The following is a 20,353-nucleotide window of genomic DNA, read 5'->3' on the forward strand; positions in this document are numbered from 1 at the left end:
AAAAGACTTATGAGCCTGTCTAGTTCGTTGATTCAAATTTTTAATTTAAATTGAGATGTGACTTTATGTGAGTTTTTTACTATAGTAAAAAAATTAAATATGACTGTTTGTGAAAATTTTTTACTGTAACAAAATTTGAATCGGTAAAATGAATAGAGCCTATAACTCTTTTCTTGCTTATGGACAAGCTTGTGGAAGTTGAAGATGAAACAGACCATGTATCACCTTCTCTGAAGAAAGAAGTAAACAACTTAAACATCCACTTCAAGTGCGATTGTGGAAAGCATACCATTTCATTCATTACTATTCATAGCAGTTATTTCATTTGTTTGTGGCTGTAAAAGTGCATGGTTGCTTGACATTTTTTTTTTCCGTAAATGAACCATAATGAAGTGTGGTTTTCAACACAGCTTAATTGTCCCGCAACTCCATACTTGTTTGTGTCTATTTTACTAAAATCTTAGAGGACGTTTAGTTGGAGAATTCAAACCATGTGATTCGAACCATTTTTTATTTACATAAATTTTTTGTGAGATAAAATATTATAATGAACCACGAATTATGATTCGAATCAGGGAACGAATCCCTCTACCAAACATCCTCTTAATAATATATGTTAAAATAGAATACAGACTATTGATATACTCTTATACCGTTTGTTTTTCTAATAAAAATGTAAAGACTGTACGTTGTTAGTTTGCTAGAAATCGATGCCCTTTTTTCTTTTTTTGGGTTATTTCTCATGACTGGTGATTAAATAAGGGATGTCTTTAAAATTCCTCAACAAGACTAATAGTGAAGTTAAAAGATAATTTTGTCCTCTCTCTTGTCAAGAGTTCATATTGAAGTCCTGATCACCATGTTTAAACGTGTGATCTCATTATTGTACTTTTTATAGCTGTCCTTACGCATGCTAAATCAATAGTATCTGTCTGAATTTTCAAAACACAAATCACATACAACCTAATATTGGCCACAAAAACCATCATAGTGATTTTCAAGTTAAGCTGTCTCGAACTCATCCAAACAATGATCAGACACATTAGGCGAGAGCCAAAGCTGAAACTTAAATAACGTTTAGTTCAAGGATTCAAAATCATAATTCATGATTATAATTTTTGAAATTTAAATTTTTTATGAGAGAAAAATACTGTAGAGAATCATGAATCATGATTCAGAACTAGAGACGGATACATGAAACAAACATTGCTTTGAAGATTGGCTATCATACGTAGTTCACTTTTCCCTCCAATATAAGCTATGGTTTCTAAATTCTCGTAACCATTTATGCGAGATGGATAAAGCCGTGAGAAGGCAGCGGGGCACTGGCTTGACTTCTGGCAGCTCTTAATGCAAAAGGCAAAGAGACCAGGTGCTACCTCAAGTCATGAGCAGTAAACCATCCAGACGACTTTTGAAAGCATGCCAATAACGAGAAGTTGTTTACAAGAGAAAATCACACACCTCTCAATCTCATCGAGTCTTCTCTCATTTTTATGATTGACCTGAAGATCGGTGTCCCCTTTATATATGAGAAACTTGAGAAATCAGGGCAAAAGAAATTCCCGCTCCTCACTAGCGTGTTGCTCTCAAGTCACAATTATTGTGTTAACTGTTAAGAAAACTCATAAACTCTTTTCTATCAACATTTTCTCGTCTTTTCTTCTTTCCTCTTGCTTCTACCACTTCAGAACTTTGGACGACTTAAAAAAGCTCACTAGTTCTAGTCCTTGTATTGCTGGCGAACCACAAACATCAAGCACTGACTGACCCCTCTACTTCTAACTCCAATTTCATACTGAGAAATGAGTAACTTAACTCCAGGGGAATTGAATATTTTTATAGCAAAAGATTAACACTAATTTATAACAGAAGAATAAGATGGCAGAATTATTGTTCCGCATCCCATAAACTTTTCATTCTCCCTAGACAAGGTGCCTAATGAACTACCAGAATCGAAATGGTTGTTCACCAAACCTGATTTGGGAAGTAACAGCTTCATTGCTCTACACCAACATCACCCCACCTCACATTGTATCTTGCTGCAAGATAATGGGCCCCAACAGGACCTCTACTACCGTACGGATAGTACTCGGGAATTATCTTCTTCTCTTCAAGCTCTTTCAACAAAGGTGTGAACAGTGCCCAAGCAGCATCCAATTCATCACTTCGGATAAACAACCTTCTTTCCCCTTCAATAGCATCCAGCAATAGCCTCTCGTAAGCGTCCGGAATCTCTTTTGAGTATCTATAAAGAACCAAAGAATTTTGATTAAATGAAATGGATACATTCAAGGGATAGGGCAAAAATGAATCAATTATTCAGATGAAAGTAAATTGCTCATTGTTGACCTACTGATGAGCTGAGTTTGTCAAATGAACAACAGACAACCCAAAGCAATGGACTGTTATAACTCAAAAAGGCGAAAAAAAAGGTGCAACCATTGTTGAACACTTTATTTGATTATTGCCTCATTTGGTTAACAATAATGTCAAAAGGTGGGAACTGGAATTTTCAACAACAAGTTTGAATTTACCTCGCTGCATAGTGAAGATTTAGGTTACTGCGGCCCAATCTCATTCCCAGACCAGGGACCTTGTTATTGATCTTCAGATAAATAGCTTCGTCAGGTTGTACACGAATAACAAGCTCATTTGTAGCTCGATCAAGATCTATCCCGAAATTTCGGTTGTATAAGTTGCCAGGAACATGCCTAAACTGTACTCTTATCTCAGCCCTAGAAAAAGAGAATTATGTACAGCAGTTGAAAAATCAGTGGAAAATTCAAACTGAGATGAAATAAAAGAATAAGGGGGCGTTTGGTAGAGGGATTCGTTCCCTGATTCGAATCATGATTCGTGGTTCGCTACAGTATTTTCTCTCATAAAAAATACACGTAAATCGAAAATGGTTCGAATCACATGGTTTGAATCCTCCAACCAAACGAACCCAAGAGATCTATTCCTCGATAGACAGACTTTTTATTATGTAATGCTTTTCCGGCCTTCATTAGAAAAGGCACATCATCCCATCTTGCATTATCTATAAAGAGGGCAGCTGCCGCAAATGTTGGAGTTAAGCTGTCCTTGGGTACAGTCTTGTCATCTGTGTAGGCTGGGTAAGTGACACCACCTTTTGTGTGACTTTTATATTGCCCCACAGCCACATTTTCAAGTTGCAACGGCCTCATTGAACGTAGAACTTTTACCTGGCACCAAGCAACTTAATGGTTCAAAAATCAATGAGAACAGAATAATAAGATAGAATAAAAGAACAACAATGTGACAATTTTAAAATTATTCAGGATATATATGGAGAAACCTTCTCATTTCTGATATCTTCTGCATCCAAACTAACAGGGGTTTCCATTGCAAAGAGGGCTAGTATCTGCAGCAGGTGATTCTGCATTATGTCTCTTATTATACCATAATTGTCGAAGTACCTAGATACAACCAGGAAGATAATATCACTTGTAAGCTCTTAGAGAAGATTAAAATTTGAATTAATGCCTACTTGGGAAAGTGAAAGTACCCTCCACGACCTTCGGTGCCAAAATCTTCAGAGAATATCAATTGGACATTCCTTATGTACTGCCTTGACCATAGAGGTTCAAAAATAAGGTTAGAGAAACGGAGAACAGATAGGTTTTCCACTAGCTCCTTTCCCAAGTAGTGGTCTATTCTGAATATTTGTTCCTCTTCTAGGTATTGCTTAAGGGCTTTTGTCAAAGCAGCAGAGGATTCTGAATCTCGACCAAAGGGCTTCTCCACAATGACCCTGGTCCAGCCATTACCAGAGGAAGCTGACATGCTTGCACATCTTACAGCATCTATGAATATGTTTGGAGGAATCGACAAATAGAAGAGGCGATTAGAAACCCGACCGGCCTACAAGCAAATTATCGCTGTCAAACTAAATGGATGAAATCCAAAATGAGAGTTAAGAAAAATAATGAAAGAAGACTAACTATACCCTACATGAAGCATTGCAGTGTTTTTCCATACATCTCTTCAAGAAAAATCTTCCTTCTCATTTGTAAAAAACTCCCACCAATCACATATATCATTTTCCATTTAATTAACGATTTAGCCAAACAAAAGATTACCTCATGTTCCTTTAGTTTCTTGTCTAGATCTACAAAGTTTTGCTGTGAATCATACTGACCAGAATGGTAGAAACATCTTTTAAGAAACTGGTCCATCTTTTTGCCACAATTTTCCCTGATATTAGAAAATCAATGTGCCACGCCCAAATTAACCTAAATAGTTCATAAGCAACAACACAAAATGAGATGCATTATGAGGACCAAAGAGCTGAAAATTTCACCTTTTATCAATTCTGCAAGTGAGGGTCTTACTAACCATGTTTCTAAGTTCTGCGTCAGTAATCTTACTTCGCGCGTAGCCATACACAGTAAAATGCTGCCACAAAATACAAAATACAAAATCACAAATTATATAATGACTAAGACCTGGCATACATCATAAATGAACTCAACAGATTCCACATATCCAACTCAAATGAGGAATAAACTAGAACTAGTATCACCACTAGTGATCTATCACCATCAGCAAAGACAAAATTGTCACGTTTCGAAATGTAAGAAAACCATGTCCGACTCCATCGCGATTTTGATGCAATGCCAAATGCCACATCACCAACTAGTGGTGATAAATAGCTCCTTTCAAAACCAATGGTGATAAATAGCATTTTTTGAAAAAAAAAAAAAAAAAAAGGGCGGGGGGGAAGAGAGAGAAGATAAACCTTGGGGAGGCAATCCTCGTAATAAAGTGCAAAAAGTGCAGGAAATATCTTCCTTTTAGCAAGGTCCCCAGAGGCCCCAACAACTGTAATGCTGACCGTTGATTCATTTCCATTGTCATCATCAACGCCAGCTGCCTCTTTAGATTCCTCCGAGGATGTGACCGAAAGAAGCCCTTCTTTCAATTTGTTGAAAGGAGTGTCATTCCCAACTGCCGTCACCGTTGTAGCCACTGCACCTACACCCCAAATAGCCTATCCAGGTAAGACTACGAAAATCTCAATGGTACAAAACTGACCCATGTTTTTTCACTTGTTTACTTCCCAAGAAAAAAAAAATAGATAAAAAATAAAACCAACATTGATACCAACTTTGTATCAATTTTTCCAACAAACCGAAAAACACAATCATTTCCTCTTCTTCCAGGAAAAATACAAGTAAGACTTTGAAAATAGAAGAAAATCTCAGTGTTGTTAGGTTGGCTAAACGTTGTCTGAAATATTGTATCGATTTTTCTAGGAAAAAATAATAATAATAATAATCTTTTCCTCTTTTTTCCGGCAAAGATATAATTTTTTCGTTACAATCAATGAACAAAAAAGTCGTCTTTCAATTACAAAGAGCTTCATTAACACATGCACCAATCATTAATTTTCAATTTCTATTTTCCAATTGCGATAAAAAAAAAAGGACATAAGACAAACCATCCTGCTGCATTCGGACGACATTGCGATGCGAAACCGGTTGCGATTGCAGAGAAACCTTGGCCGGAAGAAAACGTTTCGTCGCCGGAGACGAAACGGCAATGCGTTGAAGCGAATTCAGCGATGACGACGACGACGACGAAGAAGAAGGCAAAGAAGAATAAATACGGCAAGACTGCGCGGAAGAGAGAGCCGCCATAACTTGTGGCTTGTTGGTTTCAGAGATTTGGGGGGTTTTTTTTTTAAGGGAAAAGTGAAGAGTCGATTATTACAAGTGGAGAAGAAGAGGTCAGTTTTTAAATGGCGAACTTCGGAAACATCGAAGGGGTGTTAGAAATACAACAAATACTGGTGAAAAGGCCCTTTAAGATCTCCGGGGCAATGAATTGATTACAAAATGATTTTATTTTTTATTTTTATTTTTTTTATATAAAAATAAAAATGAAAATATTTTTATTTTTATTTTAAAATTATTTTTGAAAATATTTTTGATAATTTTATTTAGAGATTGATTTTAATTTTAAGAAAAATTGAAACTATCTTTGGTGATTTAATTTTTTATTTCAATTTTTTTAAATTGTCAAAGTTAGAATTTAGTTGCAACATTTATCATCAAGCTAGAAAAATGCCAAACCACCTACATATTAACTAATGACTCAGTCACTAACCACCGTTTAACACCACCAATTTTTTTACTCCTCAGCAAGTTATGACCAGAAAAAAAAAATCTCTACTCAAACTTCTTCTCCTCTCTCCAAAGGAGAAGACCTAAGAGTAAGGGTTTGAGCTAGAAAATTCGGACCTAAGAGAAACCTCCTAGAAAACCATGATTTTTCTTGACAAATTCTAAGTTTAAACCCAAATTTAAGAGGCCAACTTGTACAGCAGTCAAGTTAAGGTGTTCTTCTTGTATTATAAGGGTTTTTTCATGCTTTTGATGAATTTTTTATGGGTTATGTGTTTATGGGCTGATTAGAGATGTCTTTGTAAAAATGCGACAACCTTAGAACGGAGAAGATGGAGGTCGTCTCAAATCGGAGAAAAGCGGGGTTGAAGGAGATCGGAAACTTCGGAGAAGAGAGAGGGTCGAGGAAACAGAAGAAGAATGGGAAGATGAAAATGAAGGACACGGCAGAAAATAGGAAACGACGGGGCGGAGGCCGGCGAAAGAGGTGGAGTGAGAGGCGATGAGAGATTGGGGAAGATTCTGAGAACTTTTAGAAGAATGGGAAGAGGAAGAGGACACGGTAGAAAATGGGAAGGAAAACGAAAACGGAGGAGAAAATGAAAACGACTTTTTTGCGTTTTCAGATTCTTCAGAAAACGACAAAAACGTTTTTGTTTTTTTTTTCAAACATTTTGTACCAAACGTGTTTTTCACCCGCGTTTTTAATTTTTAGTCTTGAAAAACGTAAAAAATGAAAACGAAAACAGGAATAAACAGGGCCGATGTTTTTTGTTTTTGTAAGCCAACGCAATACCTTTCTCTCTTCTTCCCCTCGGCATGAAAATACAAGACAAGTGCACTTTTGATTCCATTTTCATTGGGTTGATTTAGATTTATTTATTTATTATTATAATAGAAATATAATTTTGACTGGAATTATTTCATGATGACTGGCTGGTGGGGGAGATCGGAGACCTAACTTCTGCTTGGGCTAACTCATTGTATGGCCCATGTTCTTCATGTACTAGGCCCAGTACTTACCATTCTTAAATGTAGAGACAACGAGAGAGGAAGTGAAACGACAAAAATTATAAAACGACAAACTCAAAGAACGACGTGAAAATTTAAAAGTGCGTCAATCATCAACGCACATGAGTCGGAAAGCATCATGATGCGACAATAATTTCAAAAGGACTTATAGCAAACAGAGACCTTTGATCTAACTAATCTAATAAATTATTGTTTATGAATAACAAATAATTCTGGTTACAATGTAAACGGATTCCTCTGCTATAGCTGAGAAAATTCATGATCCCAATACTCGAGTAAGGCACAAATTAAGAATTAGAATCCATAATCTGTTGGAATATTTTTATATAGACTTTCATAATCATAATAATTTACTCTGTAATTAATTAAAACATCTTATGTACAATTGTGTCATGTATGTTAAATATCAGTCCATAATAAGATGAACACTTATTTTATTAACTCGTTTGAGGTATTTAGACTCACTCTCCCTAAATATTTAGTCAGCCTATTGGACCAATTTTTCTCTCTATCCATGTTTTTTGTTAGGGCCCATTTTTGCCCTAGATTGCAGTAAAAAGTCAAGAGGGCAAAATTTAGTGCCCCTACCGTGTATGTGGGTGTGGGTTGTTGGTGCCCGTGGGAGTGGAGAGAGGCAGATGAGAGAAGAGTTCAAAATCCCTCCAAGCTCCTTTGATTTTCTCAGCTTGCTGATCAGATTCCGACCAAAATGACCGACATTATGAGTGGTAAACCTAAAACCCTCAATTTTCTATATTCTTCAAAATCCAATTTGATAATGTATTTTTGGGTTTGATTGTTGTTTGATCTCATTTATGAGTATTGAGAACCCATTAATTTCTAACAAATAGTATCAAAGCCTAACTTCTTGGATTTGAGGCTATAGTTTAATTTTTGTTTTTGGTTTACTGCATGTTCATGCCTCTCCATAAGGTTTTGGTTTTTATGAGTTTTTGAGTAAAATTGATGTTGGAAAACCAAAGTGAATGAAATTTGGAGCAAAACCCATCTAAGAACGTCAAAAATGGACCACCGGAGCTCAGTTTCCGGCGGGTCGAGTCACAGATCTGACCGGGTCTGATTTGCAGAGGGAAGCTTGAAACGACATGTCATTTTTCATCCTTGTGGAAAAACGACATGTCGTTTGAAGAGGAATTGTGGCTGTCGTGTGAGTGAAACGACATGTCATTTATGGGGACAAAAAAAAATCAAAAATTTAAATCCGTATTTTAGCTCAAGAAACATTGTTTTGAGGTTATCCACTTCGAGTTTAGCTTATGGGTGATTATTCCCCTTTCTTTTTTCCTTTGCGGCGCAGGAGCTATTGGATTTTCTCTTGCTCTATCTGCTAATCATATAGTTTTGTCCTGAGTTTTTAATTCCTTCATTTGATTGCCTTTTCAATGCTTTGATTGAACATGGCATATTCATTTCATTGGGCTAATTACCTTAGTTTTTTATGTAATTAATTTGGTTTCCATTAATACTCCGTTTTTGTCATCATATTTTTCATTTTAACTTTTAACCCCCACTTTTTTTAAAACCATTTTTTTGGTTGTTTTCTTTCTTATTTAATTCACCTGGTAGTTATTAGGCAATTATATATTTTACTCCAGTCATTTAATTTGTATCAAATATATATTATAATCTATATGACGGATGTAATGTATTACTCATTTATGTGTTTTTGTGTAGTTGCGAGTAATGTCTTTTATTTTAGCAAAACCAATTACATAGGCAGCTACAAAAGTATTATCAATATCTGTCAAATATTGTTCAGAATATTGGATATCTTGGACACAATTACAGTATAAAAATATTATCATATTTATCCTTTATTAGTTTTCTTTCTTTGTTTTTTTATTATTTTTTTGATATATTGATTGATTTACTTATTTATTTATTTATATTTTTTCAGTTTTCTCAAATTTCTTTCTCTTCCTTCTCTAAAATTTATACAACCAAATTTTGTTATAGAGGACTTTTAATTTATTTATTCAGTTATGAAGGAGGAAGCAGCTATAGGACATGGAAATTCATACTTATTTCTTGAGTTGTATATGAATTTTGTTTATGCATTATTTTTATGTTATTCATTTATTTTTTTTACATAATTATGCTTAGCATTGTAAATTTAAAATTTTAATCATTGTAGACATGTGATCATTGTAGACATTTTTATATTACTTTATTTTGAGTAAACTAGAGTTGCAAATATGTTATATGATAGTTTTATTAATTAAATTTGTTATTTGCATATCATTATTTCGATTATATAAAATGTAAAGAACTTCTTATTAAAATATTATATAGATATATCTTAGTTTATATTAACCAATCTTATACTATAAAAGTTTTTGACATTTTATGTAATCGAATAGTATTTTCCGCTATAAAAATTATCAACTTTTTTTAAGATACAAAATTGCCTTCTACTGTAATGCATGCAAACGCGCATGTCCATTGCAAGTTTCTATCTAGTTCAAATCAACTTTTACTTTCAATATTTCCTTTAGAAAAATTCAAATTCAACTTTTCAGAATTCTCACCAAATGAAAAAGTGTAATTTGCTCAGTGCTGCCGTTATTTACAAACTTATAGTCTGTTTTAATTTTTCATGTAATTTTTATGAAATAGGAAAATAATTTCATTCTTTTATAAGAAAATGACTCAAATTACATATATCAATAGTAAAGTTTGTTGATAATCAAACAAAGTCCACATCCATCAAATAGTTTTTTGCATCTTCAAACGAAAAATAATTTCTTTTTTCAAGCAAAAAAAATAATTTTTTTATAAAGTATTGAAAAACAAATGTGTAACCATGTCACTACTTCTGACTTTATTTTTTTTTAAAAGTGAATATATTTCAAATTAAAGAGATACATACACCAATGCTAACTCAAATGATTTTACAATGTAAGTGAACTTAACCTCAACCATTAGCTAGTTCCACCAGTCCTAATGAAACCGGAGCAAGCGTGCACCAAGCTCCAACAATAGAAAGCTGAAAGGACACTTTATAAGAACACCAGAAGTTTTAAGCTTGAATTTGACATATGCTAGCAAACATAAACTATTATAGAGAATGTTACAATTAAAGATACTTAAAAACCGTAAAAACTATAAAAATCACAAATATATACATGAAAAACCACAAACCCTCATAAAATCCAAAGACTCTGATCGATCGAGACTAAGAGACTTGTAAGACCAAGGTCTCCCACAACACCGTCAAGAACAAACTCAAGCGGGCAGTACACATAACTAAAAATAGAAAGTGAGGAGACCACCTCTCTTATTACAATACTGAAACAAAAGCAATAAAACAAAACATAAATCCTAATAGACGGAAAAAACATTACCATTATTTGACACCACCATCTACAACACAAATAGAGATGAAAACCTAACACTACAACAAAGACAGCGAGTAGTAAAATAACCCACAGAATCGAAAGAGTCAAGTAGAAAAAAATATGTACGGAAGCGCATTCATCGCATATGAGACCCTACCAAGCCGTCATATAAAAAACAATATATCAAGTTGTATCTAGCAAAATACATTAATAAAATATGTTTTCCACCAAAATCATATCATAAAGATGAATTGAAAGAATAAGAACTATAAGATAACAAAAAAAAAAAAAAAAGAACTTTCCAATGTCAGGTATCCGATTCTCCACTAATAGCATATATCTATGAATCAAATTTAATTAAAATCACTTAATGAGAAAAGACATACATAGTTGACAAAAGTTAACATGCATTTGACAATTATATGATATGACTTTTCATATCCTTTAATAAAATGATAGAATTCTTGAATAAGTTAAGAATTTAAGTTGTGAGTGAATTTATGTAAGAAAAAAATATCATAATAAAAAATTAAATTTAAATTTTAAATAAGAAAATACTATAATAAAAAATTTAAATGTTAAAAAGGTGAGAAAAATTGACTTGGTAGGAGGTTGTTGGGCCGTTTACAAAGTGAACAGAATAACCATCCTAACGTCTAACCATGAAATAGAATAAGAAAAAAAAAAAAAAGAGTTACTAACGAGGCAAAGTTCCAAATCCGCAGGCGATGCAAACAAGAAAGTAGCTACCCAAACCCACACAACTTTCTCCTCCTCTTCTCCGCCCCCATTTCTCTCTCTTTCTCTCCCCTCGTATCCAACCAAATTCACACTTTTAACACTTCTCTTCCCCAAACCCAACCCCACTTCTGTCTGTCTGTCTGTCTCTGTCTCTCTGTCTCTCTCTCTCTCTCTCTGTATTCCTCTTTCCAATGGTGTCTCCGTTCCTCGCGAAGGCCACGGTGGGCTCCGCCATCTCATTCTCCTCTTCCGTCTCGGCCTCCCTCCCGTGGCGGTTCTCGCACCCCTCCTCTGCGGCATTTCCGCGGCGGCGGAGGATCTCGACCGTCGAAGCCAAGATCAGGGAGATCTTCATGCCGGCGCTCAGCTCCACCATGACAGAGGGAAAGATCGTGTCTTGGGTAAAGTCCGAGGGCGACGTCCTCTCCAAAGGCGGGAGCGTTTGGGTCGTCGAGTCCGACAAGGCCGACATGGACGTCGAGACCTTCTACGATGGCATCCTCGCCGCCATTGTCGTCCCCGAGGGCGAGACCGCCCCCGTCGGCGCCCCTATCGGCCTCCTTGCCGAGACCGAGGATGAAGTCGCCGAGGCCAAGGCCAAAGCTGCCGCCAATTCTTCCTCTTCCTCCGCCGCTTCCGCTTCGGGTTCTCCCTCTCCTCCGCCTCCGACTTCGACAGCAGCTCCAGCAATTTCTCAGCCTTCGCCGCTTCTGCCGACTGCCAAGCCAGCTTCGGACGGACCGAGGAAGGTTGTGGCGACGCCATATGCGAAGAAATTAGCCAAACAGCACAAAGTGGATATTGGATCGGTGGTCGGGACTGGGCCGTTTGGGCGGATTACTGCGGCCGATGTGGAGGCAAAGGCTGGAATTGCGCCTTCCAAGAGCACTATCAGTGCAGCTTCTGCACCGGCTTCCTCGACGGCGGCGGCTCCTCCGCCTCCCAAAGCTAGTTCGGGTGGTTCGGGTTCTTTGCCGCCTCCACTTCCAGGGTCCACCATTGTGCCTTTCACGACAATGCAAGCCGCGGTCTCGAAGAACATGGTGGAGAGCCTCTCCGTGCCCACTTTCCGTGTTTGTTATCCCGTCACCACCGATGCCCTCGACGCACTCTATGAGAAGGTATTGAAAATTCAGACCTTGATTCTTGAATTTTATGTTTTAGCTAACAAAGTAGTCAAATTTTCTTGTTTGCTTGATAATGCGTTAATTTACTTTGTCAAGTATGGCCGTTGTTAGGTTGTAGTAAGTGAAGTGGTGAATTGGCCATTGGAAACGAGGAATAGGGCTCATTTCACGTATATCTATTTATTCTACTTTTATTCTTTTGTAAGGCAAACTTTTATGTCAAAGCAACGGTTCTCTCTAACCTTCTCTTACTCGCCTTACTTGAAACCTGTCCATTTTTCGTACCTTCGTATCTATAATCTAAAAGCTTCTCATCTCTTTGCCTTCTGTACTTCTCGGCTCAAGCAAGAGCCACAGTGACTGGAACAACAGGAAAGCCACCTTAATCACTCAAGCAAGCAATTTGAATAGGGATTAGCGCACTCACGCCAAGTAGGCACCCCAAGCCCCTGTAACATTTGGCTTTTTGCGTCCTTCTGCCCTGGGATAGTTGGGCCGGGCCTGGTAACTGCCGCTTTGATCAAGCATTAAACTACTACTTATGGCTTCGGTCGAGAAAGGTATGGGCCTATGGGTTGGGTTCGTAGTAGCAGACGGACAATTAAAGTACGTGGGGTCTGCTTGGTGAAGCGAAGTAGACGGGTATCCCCTAGATATCGAACGAACTAGCCATGTTGAATTTGTTTTTTGTTGGTGTTTGGATTGTGGGGTTTTGAATTGAATTGCCTTGTGCTCTTCAGGTCAAACCGAAGGGTGTCACCATGACTGCCTTGTTGGCAAAGGCCACTGCTATGGCTCTTACTCAACATCCGGTTGTGAATGCTTCGTGCAAAGACAGTAAGAGCTTTACGTACAATAGTAACATAAACATTGCGGTTGCTGTTGCGATTAATGGCGGTCTTATAACGCCGGTTCTTCAGGATGCTGATAAGGTTTGAGATACGCTCACCTTGTCCACTTTGTTCATGACAGATTAAGTTCAATGCTTAGCGGGTAACTTGTGTTTGTTGGCACAGATGGATCTGTATCTTTTATCTCAAAAGTGGAAGGAGCTGGTGGAGAAAGCCCGTTCAAAGCAACTTCAGCCTCACGAGTACAATTCAGGTCTTCTTTATCAAATGTCTTCGCAGATATTTATTGTCTATTGCTTTTCATGATGCTCTTTTATGAATAGATCAAGTTGAATCATTGCAGGAACATTTACTCTGTCCAATTTGGGCATGTTTGGAGTGGATAGATTCGACGCTATACTTCCGCCAGGCCAGGTGAGTTGAAAACATCAATGCTAGGTTTTCCTTATTTCACAAATTGAGTAGAGTCTTCTGCTCCTTGTGACAATTAGTACTGCACTGAAAGTTTGGTTGATGTTCAGGGTGCTATTATGGCTGTTGGAGCTTCAAAGCCGGTAGTTGTGGCGGATGTAGATGGCTTCTTCAGTGTAAAGAGTAAAATGCTGGTACGTGCAGTTTCTACTTTTATGTTACACTCACAAGGAGTTTTATAAGATTGAAAACAATAAAGAATCCAACTGTATTTTTAAAGTCTTTTCCTGCACCATTCCCTGTGAAATACAACTTATACAATAAACTACAAGTACTATTTACGCTGCTCCCTTCCTGAAACCATATGATGAGCAGTGTCAATACCAATTTATTTTAGAAATTGAGTATAAGAAGCAATATATCTGCCACATCGATGCTCTCAACTCACTTAGGTTTTATAGTATGATGTCTTGGAGCTGGAAATATTCTACACGAGCTCTTAGCTAACTTGGGTTCAAAGTAGTCTCTCTGTACCTTGTAAATGGGGTTTTATCTTGTTTAACTTACTTTTTGATATGCTTGAGTGAAAAGTAGCTTTCTTTTAAAGTGCTATCGTTTTCTGATCCAAGCACCCTTGGCATTTGCTCGTCTCTATTATAGAGAGCAAGTGAGCAACTAAGAGCTTAGTGGAAGGTTATCTGCAAAAGAATCCCCTATTGGGGAGGAGGGGGCCAACACTGGCTTTGTTGTTCTGTCTAATCTCTGTCCATTGTTTCTGAAAGATGGATGCATCAATATCTGACGTGCTGTTTAGTTTTGAACTTTTGACAAACTATCCTCTCTTCCCTCCATGTTTATATTTCCGAACCTAAGATGTTGTCTTGTCTGTGCTGAAAATCACGTGACAACACTTAAATAATAGTTAAATACTCAGAAATTGGATGCTAACGGGTGACATGTGGGTATTTGTACAGGTGAATGTAACAGCCGATCACCGGATTGTTTACGGTGCTGACTTGGCTTCCTTCCTGCAGACCTTTGCAAAGATCATTCAGAACCCAGACAGCCTCACATTGTAGAAGGTGTCTCAGGTTTCTTTCTGGTTGAAAGCTTTCGACTCAAATCTCTTGTTTTCATTGATTAGAGGCATAGATGTCTTTCCGAAAGAAAAAAAAAGACCTTTCTGTAAAGCAGAACCAAGGAACCTGGTTTTGTTGTGGTTTCTAGCAATTTTATGCGAGTGTAGTCCATTTATTTTGTTTTGAACCATTCGAGGAATTGAGATGTTGCATCAGATACTGTTGAGCTGACTTTGAAAAGAGAAATAATAAGTCTAAGGAATTTTGAAAGTAGTCAGTGGGGATTTTGTTGGTCGGAAGTAAAAGATCCATCGTACTAGTTAATCATTTAAATTGCTCCATGAATAAAAGAAAAAACGGTTACAACTTCCTCAGCACTTGAATTAGATGCAGTACTTATCTATGTATGATGGTTAAACGGTTCATTTTATTTTTGGTGGGGACATTGGTCAAGGGGGTGCTAATCAATTATGTGACTCTTTTTTTAGTCTGAATTTGATCCTTTGGTGAAAAGGGAAATATCAATATTTAGCACATGTTTCCTCTAAACTTCTTGCGATTTGGCATTTTCATTCCTGAACTCTTTTTCCCTCACAATTTAGTCCTTAACGTTATGAAATACTAGCATATCACGCATTGAACTTCTAGCAGTTTGGTGCTTTCTTCCCTAAGAACTTATTTTCTTTTTTTGGCAATTTAGTTCTTTCTTGAAGTAATGGTAGAGTACTCTAAAATGTAATTTCATTTGGAGTTAGTTGGTACATTTTTTGTTTTGTTTTGGAAATTCAGGGATTATATTAATAAATTATAAAAGAAAAGTTCAGGAATGAAAATGTTGAATCGTGAAAAGTTCAGAGGTGAAAATACTAAAAACCTTATTAAAAAAAAAAAAAAAAGAACTAGAAAGCTACCGGAGAAGCTCATGACATTCACCATTTTGTACTGCATTTATGGCTGCTATAAGCTGTTAAAATTTAAGAGCTAGCAAGCACACATTTACTCTGTCCAATTTGGGCATGTTTGGAGTGTAATAAATAGCAGATTTATAAAATTAAATTAAATAAATTACAGATTTTAAAATTATTTAAAGTAAATAGTTGTTTACTATGTAAATGATTTATTTACGACTGGTAAAAAATGATTTAAGTAGCAAAAGTTCTTTATTTATGTGAAAAAAATATTTACTAGTCTTAAAAAGAAAATTTACTTAAAAAAAATCTATTTTCTAATAAAAAATAAAACATTTATATGATAAATTATTATTTATTTCAAATAGTTTTAATATATGCTATTTACATAAATTATTTTTTATAAATTTGTTATTTACTTCATTCTCTCGTTATAAATTACCATAAGATAAGGTATGACTCGTGGGAGTGTGTACGAATGACATACAACTTACTAACATTTTCTATTATGCATTGAAAACGGAATTTCTTACGATAGAAAATGCTAGTAAGTTGACATACACCATTTTACTTTCTGCTACTCAAATGTGTGATGTTGGCTTGGGTTCTTAGAACCGTTTAGTGATGTTAATTGGGCTGGGCCTCCCCGGTGGCAAGGCACGAAAAGTTTTGGGCCATGTACAGCACGGCACGAGATTATAATGGGTTGGGCTAAACACGACAAGAGGTGATAAGTCATGTCGAGCTCATAATTTTTAACACGTGGATTTAACACGACACGATATGACAACAAGCGCGAGCACGACACGATCCATCAAGTACGATGATCCGGCATGACAAATATAATTTTTTTTTCTTTCTATTAATAATTTTTCGTTATTGTTACATACCTGTAAACAAATATAAAAATTACTGTTACAAATAAATTTTCATTAGTATTAATTTGTTATCCCTTTATGTTAGTTGTCTCCTCTTATCAATATTAATTTAAATAAAATGAAAAATCTATTTATAAATTAGCACTTATCTATGATGGCATTAATTTTTTGTTTTTGCTTAGTAATAGCATATGAAATTATATTTTTATTTGAATTATATTTTATTTGTAAATTCACATCTCAATAGAAGAAGCAAGGAGTTATTTATCTATCTTTTATTTTTGATGGACACGCTTATCTCTAATAAACCTACAATTAAGCAATTATTGTGTTGTAAAACTATTATTGTGACAACTCCACGAGTCTCTAGCTTTGAGGTTCTAAATTTTATTCCGGGCTTATTAATTATATGCTTACTAATTATTTCATACCCAAGAAGAAGAAAAATAGAGATAGAGAGAGAAAGAAGAAGAAGAACATAGAGAGAGAGAGAAATAAAGAAAAAAAAATTATGTCCTCGAAATTGGATAGAAACTTTTGAAGTCATTAATAGAGGAAATATCTAGGCCATTAATAGAGGAAACATCTAGGCTTGCTATAGATTAATTATACAGATTTAACTACTTGGATTCGAGTTTTTAATAGAGAGAGAAATAAAGAAAAAAAAAAAACTATGTCCTAGTCGAAATTGGATAGAAACTTTTGAAGCCATTAATAGAGGAAACATCTAGGCAGTAATAGAGGAAACATCTAGGCTTGTTATAGATTAAGGCCCTGTTCATTTTACCGATTCGAGTTTTGCTACAGTAAATAGCTCTTATAAACAGTCACATCTAACTTTGTTGTTACAGTAAAAAGCTCTCATATAAAATCACATCTCAACTCGAATTAAAAACTCGAATCAGCGAACTAAACGGGCCTTTGTACGGATCTAGCTACTCAAGGTCTTATTCGCTTTGCGGATTCGAGTTTTCAATTTGAGCTGAGATGTGACATTTTTTTAGGAGCTTTTAACTGTAGCAGTAAAAGTTATATGTGACATTTTCTAAGAGCTTTTAACTGTAGCAGAAAAAGTTATATGTGACATTTTTTTAAGAGCTTTTAACTGTAGCAGAAAAAGTTATATGTGACATTTTTTAAGAGCTTTTAACTATAAAAATTTAAAACTGAAAATTCAAATCGGTCAAATAAACGATGCCTACAAGACCTAAATTTGATAAGAAAGCCAAGTAAATTGTATGGAGAAGTCAATACTAGCATACAAAAACAATCATTAGAATGCAATTTAAAACTATCAAATTCTCATCAAATTCATTAAATTATCATATCCTTTTTAATCCTATATAATTTAGATTTCATCTACATATTAAAAATTATGTTATATATTCAACGATATTTTTTGTTACACTAACGTCAAATTCTCAACTATATATATGAAAAAATAATACACAACGAATAACCAGAATTGCTCATGGCTGGTCGAACTAGTCGCCGTTGGCATTATTATTTAAAGCTATCAAACCCAATTTGGCCACAGATCTGCCACTGAAATTGCTCATCTACATGTCAATTATGTCCTCTCTACTTGTGGGGATCATTGGCTTTGGCCAGAGAATAATATATTATAAATTGGTCCCTCAAAATTTCTTTTGAGTGGGCTACACTAGAACGCCATTTTCTCTTTGAAATCAATTAAATTCTTTCCTTTTCGTTTGCCCCACAAAAAAGAATAAGACTCAGAAATTATATTGTACCCAGGAAATATCAAGTTATGAAAATGAATGTAGAAAATTCTGACGAAAATGAAGAAAATTATGCTAGATCTATAGCAGCTATCAAAATCGAACTAAAAAACGTGATGACATTGTTTATAATACACGTATTGTACGTGTCATTTAAAAATTGCTTCCCTTTGGCGTGTCAATATTGGAAACCACATTTGTTGGACATCTGGAATTCTATTTTCTGCATTTCCCACCTCAGGACATTAAAAGGAAAATGGAGAAATGAAATAAAATAAACAAAGTAAATTAGTTTTATTTATTTATTTTTTTTAAATAAAGCATCTAAATCAGTTGATCCGATCGCATTTGTACTTAATTCACTTTCTGATCATTTATGACGTCTGTTTACCGCGCTTTGAGCAAGTCTGCGGCGATCGGGGGGACTGTTTTGGAAAAACTAACTCCAATCAATAGAAACACCTAAAAAAACAAATAGATAATTACGATAAGGCAATTAGATTCATTATTTTCCTATCGATTCCACCTTGACGGACATATGGCCAAAGCCTAGCTAACGGTGAAGAGCAGATAATTACGATAAGGCAATTAGATTCATTCTCTATGGATTCCATCTTGATCAAGAGCTGATAACGACTAGCAGTTGCATTTTTGCGGTGTTAGTCCACTTCGACCGAGACTGAGATGAAATCGGAGCCTAGCTATCTGATCAGGGCTGTTGAAAAAATTCGGAATTGAGAGGATGAAAAGAATAGAGAAAGCAGAAAGAGAGTTTGAGGCGTATAGAAATACTTTCCTTTAAAGTTTTATTTGCCCTCACTTCTCAAAGTTTGCTAATGAGTTTTAAATGGCAAATTACCCCAAAGATACAACAAACCCTTGAACATAATATCCAGCAAAAAATATTGAGTTTCAGAACAATAAATCTGTATTTTCTGAAGTCCATCAAATAAAGACAGGGATGCATCCATCCTCTTTAAGTGTTACAACCTTTCACACAAAGATACTTTTTCAATTTAAAGGTCATCTTTTATATGCTGATGCACTTATATCAATAGTTATTTCTATTGTTAATAAGTGCTCAGATATGTGAGAAAACATATCACAAATAGATGCAATAGTTCGAGATCTTTTCAGATCACTAAAACACACGAAAACACATTTTCCGTCAACAATTTACGCTGCAGCGCCCAAGAGGCGCGCGGGCTTAGCAAAACAGACCCGAGAGGTCTGTTTTATGCAGGCTGCAGCACCCAAGCGTGCGCTGCAGCGCACGCTGCTATGCGCTGCAGCGCGCGGGCTTAGCAAAACAGACCCGAGAGGTCTGTTTTGTGCAGGCTGCAGCGCCCAAGCGCGCTGCAGCGCGTGTTTGCGTCAGTCCACTCTTCCCGAATGTGTTTTAATCCAATTTTGTGATATCAAGATTGAGAGATATATTACAATCTCTCTAACAATCCCCTACTAGATTGTAATATTTCTTCAGAATTAACAACGATAAACATATACATACATGAAGGTATCTTTCGATTTTAACCTTTACTTAGTGACTATACTTCAAAGTATTCACAAGACAAAAGTGTGCTTTGCATTAAACTTTGTCTCTTAAGCAAATACCGGAAATATATCACATATGTGTTATCCCAGATTTCAAAACTGTTCCAATCGTCTAGTACTATTCCGGCCTTGTGCTCTATCTTGGATTCATGAACATTTACAAGACTAAACCAAGGTCTTGTTAGGAATGACACCATTCCTTATGTTCACTTAGGTGAAGTTTGAATTATATCTCTAGCTACTATGAGACTCAAACTCCATTAAGAGTATAAACTTAACCTCAACCACGTAGCTATTTTTACACCGATATCCTGGAAGGGACTAATTAAAGTTCGGTGCTAACCCGGTCACATAACAATAATTTGTTCTTACCCATTTAACTATGGAATAGCGATACAACTATTACATAGTTGGGTTACCATCATTGGTGACTCTTTCAAAGAAAGGTTTCAGTCCCATTCCACTAGATGTTTCTTTGACTAAGTCTCTTGAAAGACCTTTTGTCAAAGGATCCGCTAG

At 35.9% G+C, this 20,353-nt stretch overlaps 2 protein-coding genes across 4 annotated transcripts; one reads left to right on the top strand and one right to left on the bottom strand.

Annotated features, from left to right (window-relative positions):
- Positions 1–206: 206 nt before the first annotated feature.
- On the bottom strand, positions 207–5,743 carry LOC21399423 (glucose-6-phosphate 1-dehydrogenase, chloroplastic). 3 transcript variants are annotated; one of them, XM_024170662.1, is made up of 10 exons: positions 5,468–5,743; positions 4,766–5,001; positions 4,328–4,422; positions 4,107–4,221; positions 3,533–3,888; positions 3,323–3,443; positions 2,980–3,209; positions 2,538–2,738; positions 1,978–2,248; positions 207–228 (listed from the first exon to the last, which is right to left on the bottom strand). In XM_024170662.1, the coding sequence occupies exons 1-9, from the start codon at positions 5,664–5,666 to the stop codon at positions 1,999–2,001; spliced, it is 1,803 nt and encodes a 600-aa protein (XP_024026430.1). In that variant the 5' UTR covers positions 5,667–5,743; the 3' UTR covers positions 207–228; positions 1,978–1,998. The 3 variants fall into 3 exon arrangements, with proteins under 3 accessions (XP_024026430.1, XP_024026429.1, XP_010104232.1); XM_024170661.1 differs by lacking the exon at positions 207–228 and adding an exon at positions 1,194–1,798; XM_010105930.2 differs by lacking the exon at positions 207–228 and having other exon boundaries at positions 1,830–2,248.
- A 5,474-nt stretch (positions 5,744–11,217) lies between these two features.
- On the top strand, positions 11,218–15,059 carry LOC21399424 (dihydrolipoyllysine-residue acetyltransferase component 4 of pyruvate dehydrogenase complex, chloroplastic). Its single transcript, XM_010105931.2, has 6 exons — positions 11,218–12,405; positions 13,152–13,343; positions 13,428–13,515; positions 13,606–13,676; positions 13,784–13,867; positions 14,648–15,059. The coding sequence occupies exons 1-6, from the start codon at positions 11,476–11,478 to the stop codon at positions 14,750–14,752; spliced, it is 1,470 nt and encodes a 489-aa protein (XP_010104233.1). The 5' UTR covers positions 11,218–11,475; the 3' UTR covers positions 14,753–15,059.
- Positions 15,060–20,353: the final 5,294 nt, after the last annotated feature.

The sequence above is a fragment of the Morus notabilis genome, unplaced genomic scaffold, assembly GCF_000414095.1.
Source record: "Morus notabilis unplaced genomic scaffold, ASM41409v2 Scaffold382, whole genome shotgun sequence".
Taxonomy (NCBI): Eukaryota; Viridiplantae; Streptophyta; class Magnoliopsida; order Rosales; family Moraceae; genus Morus; species Morus notabilis.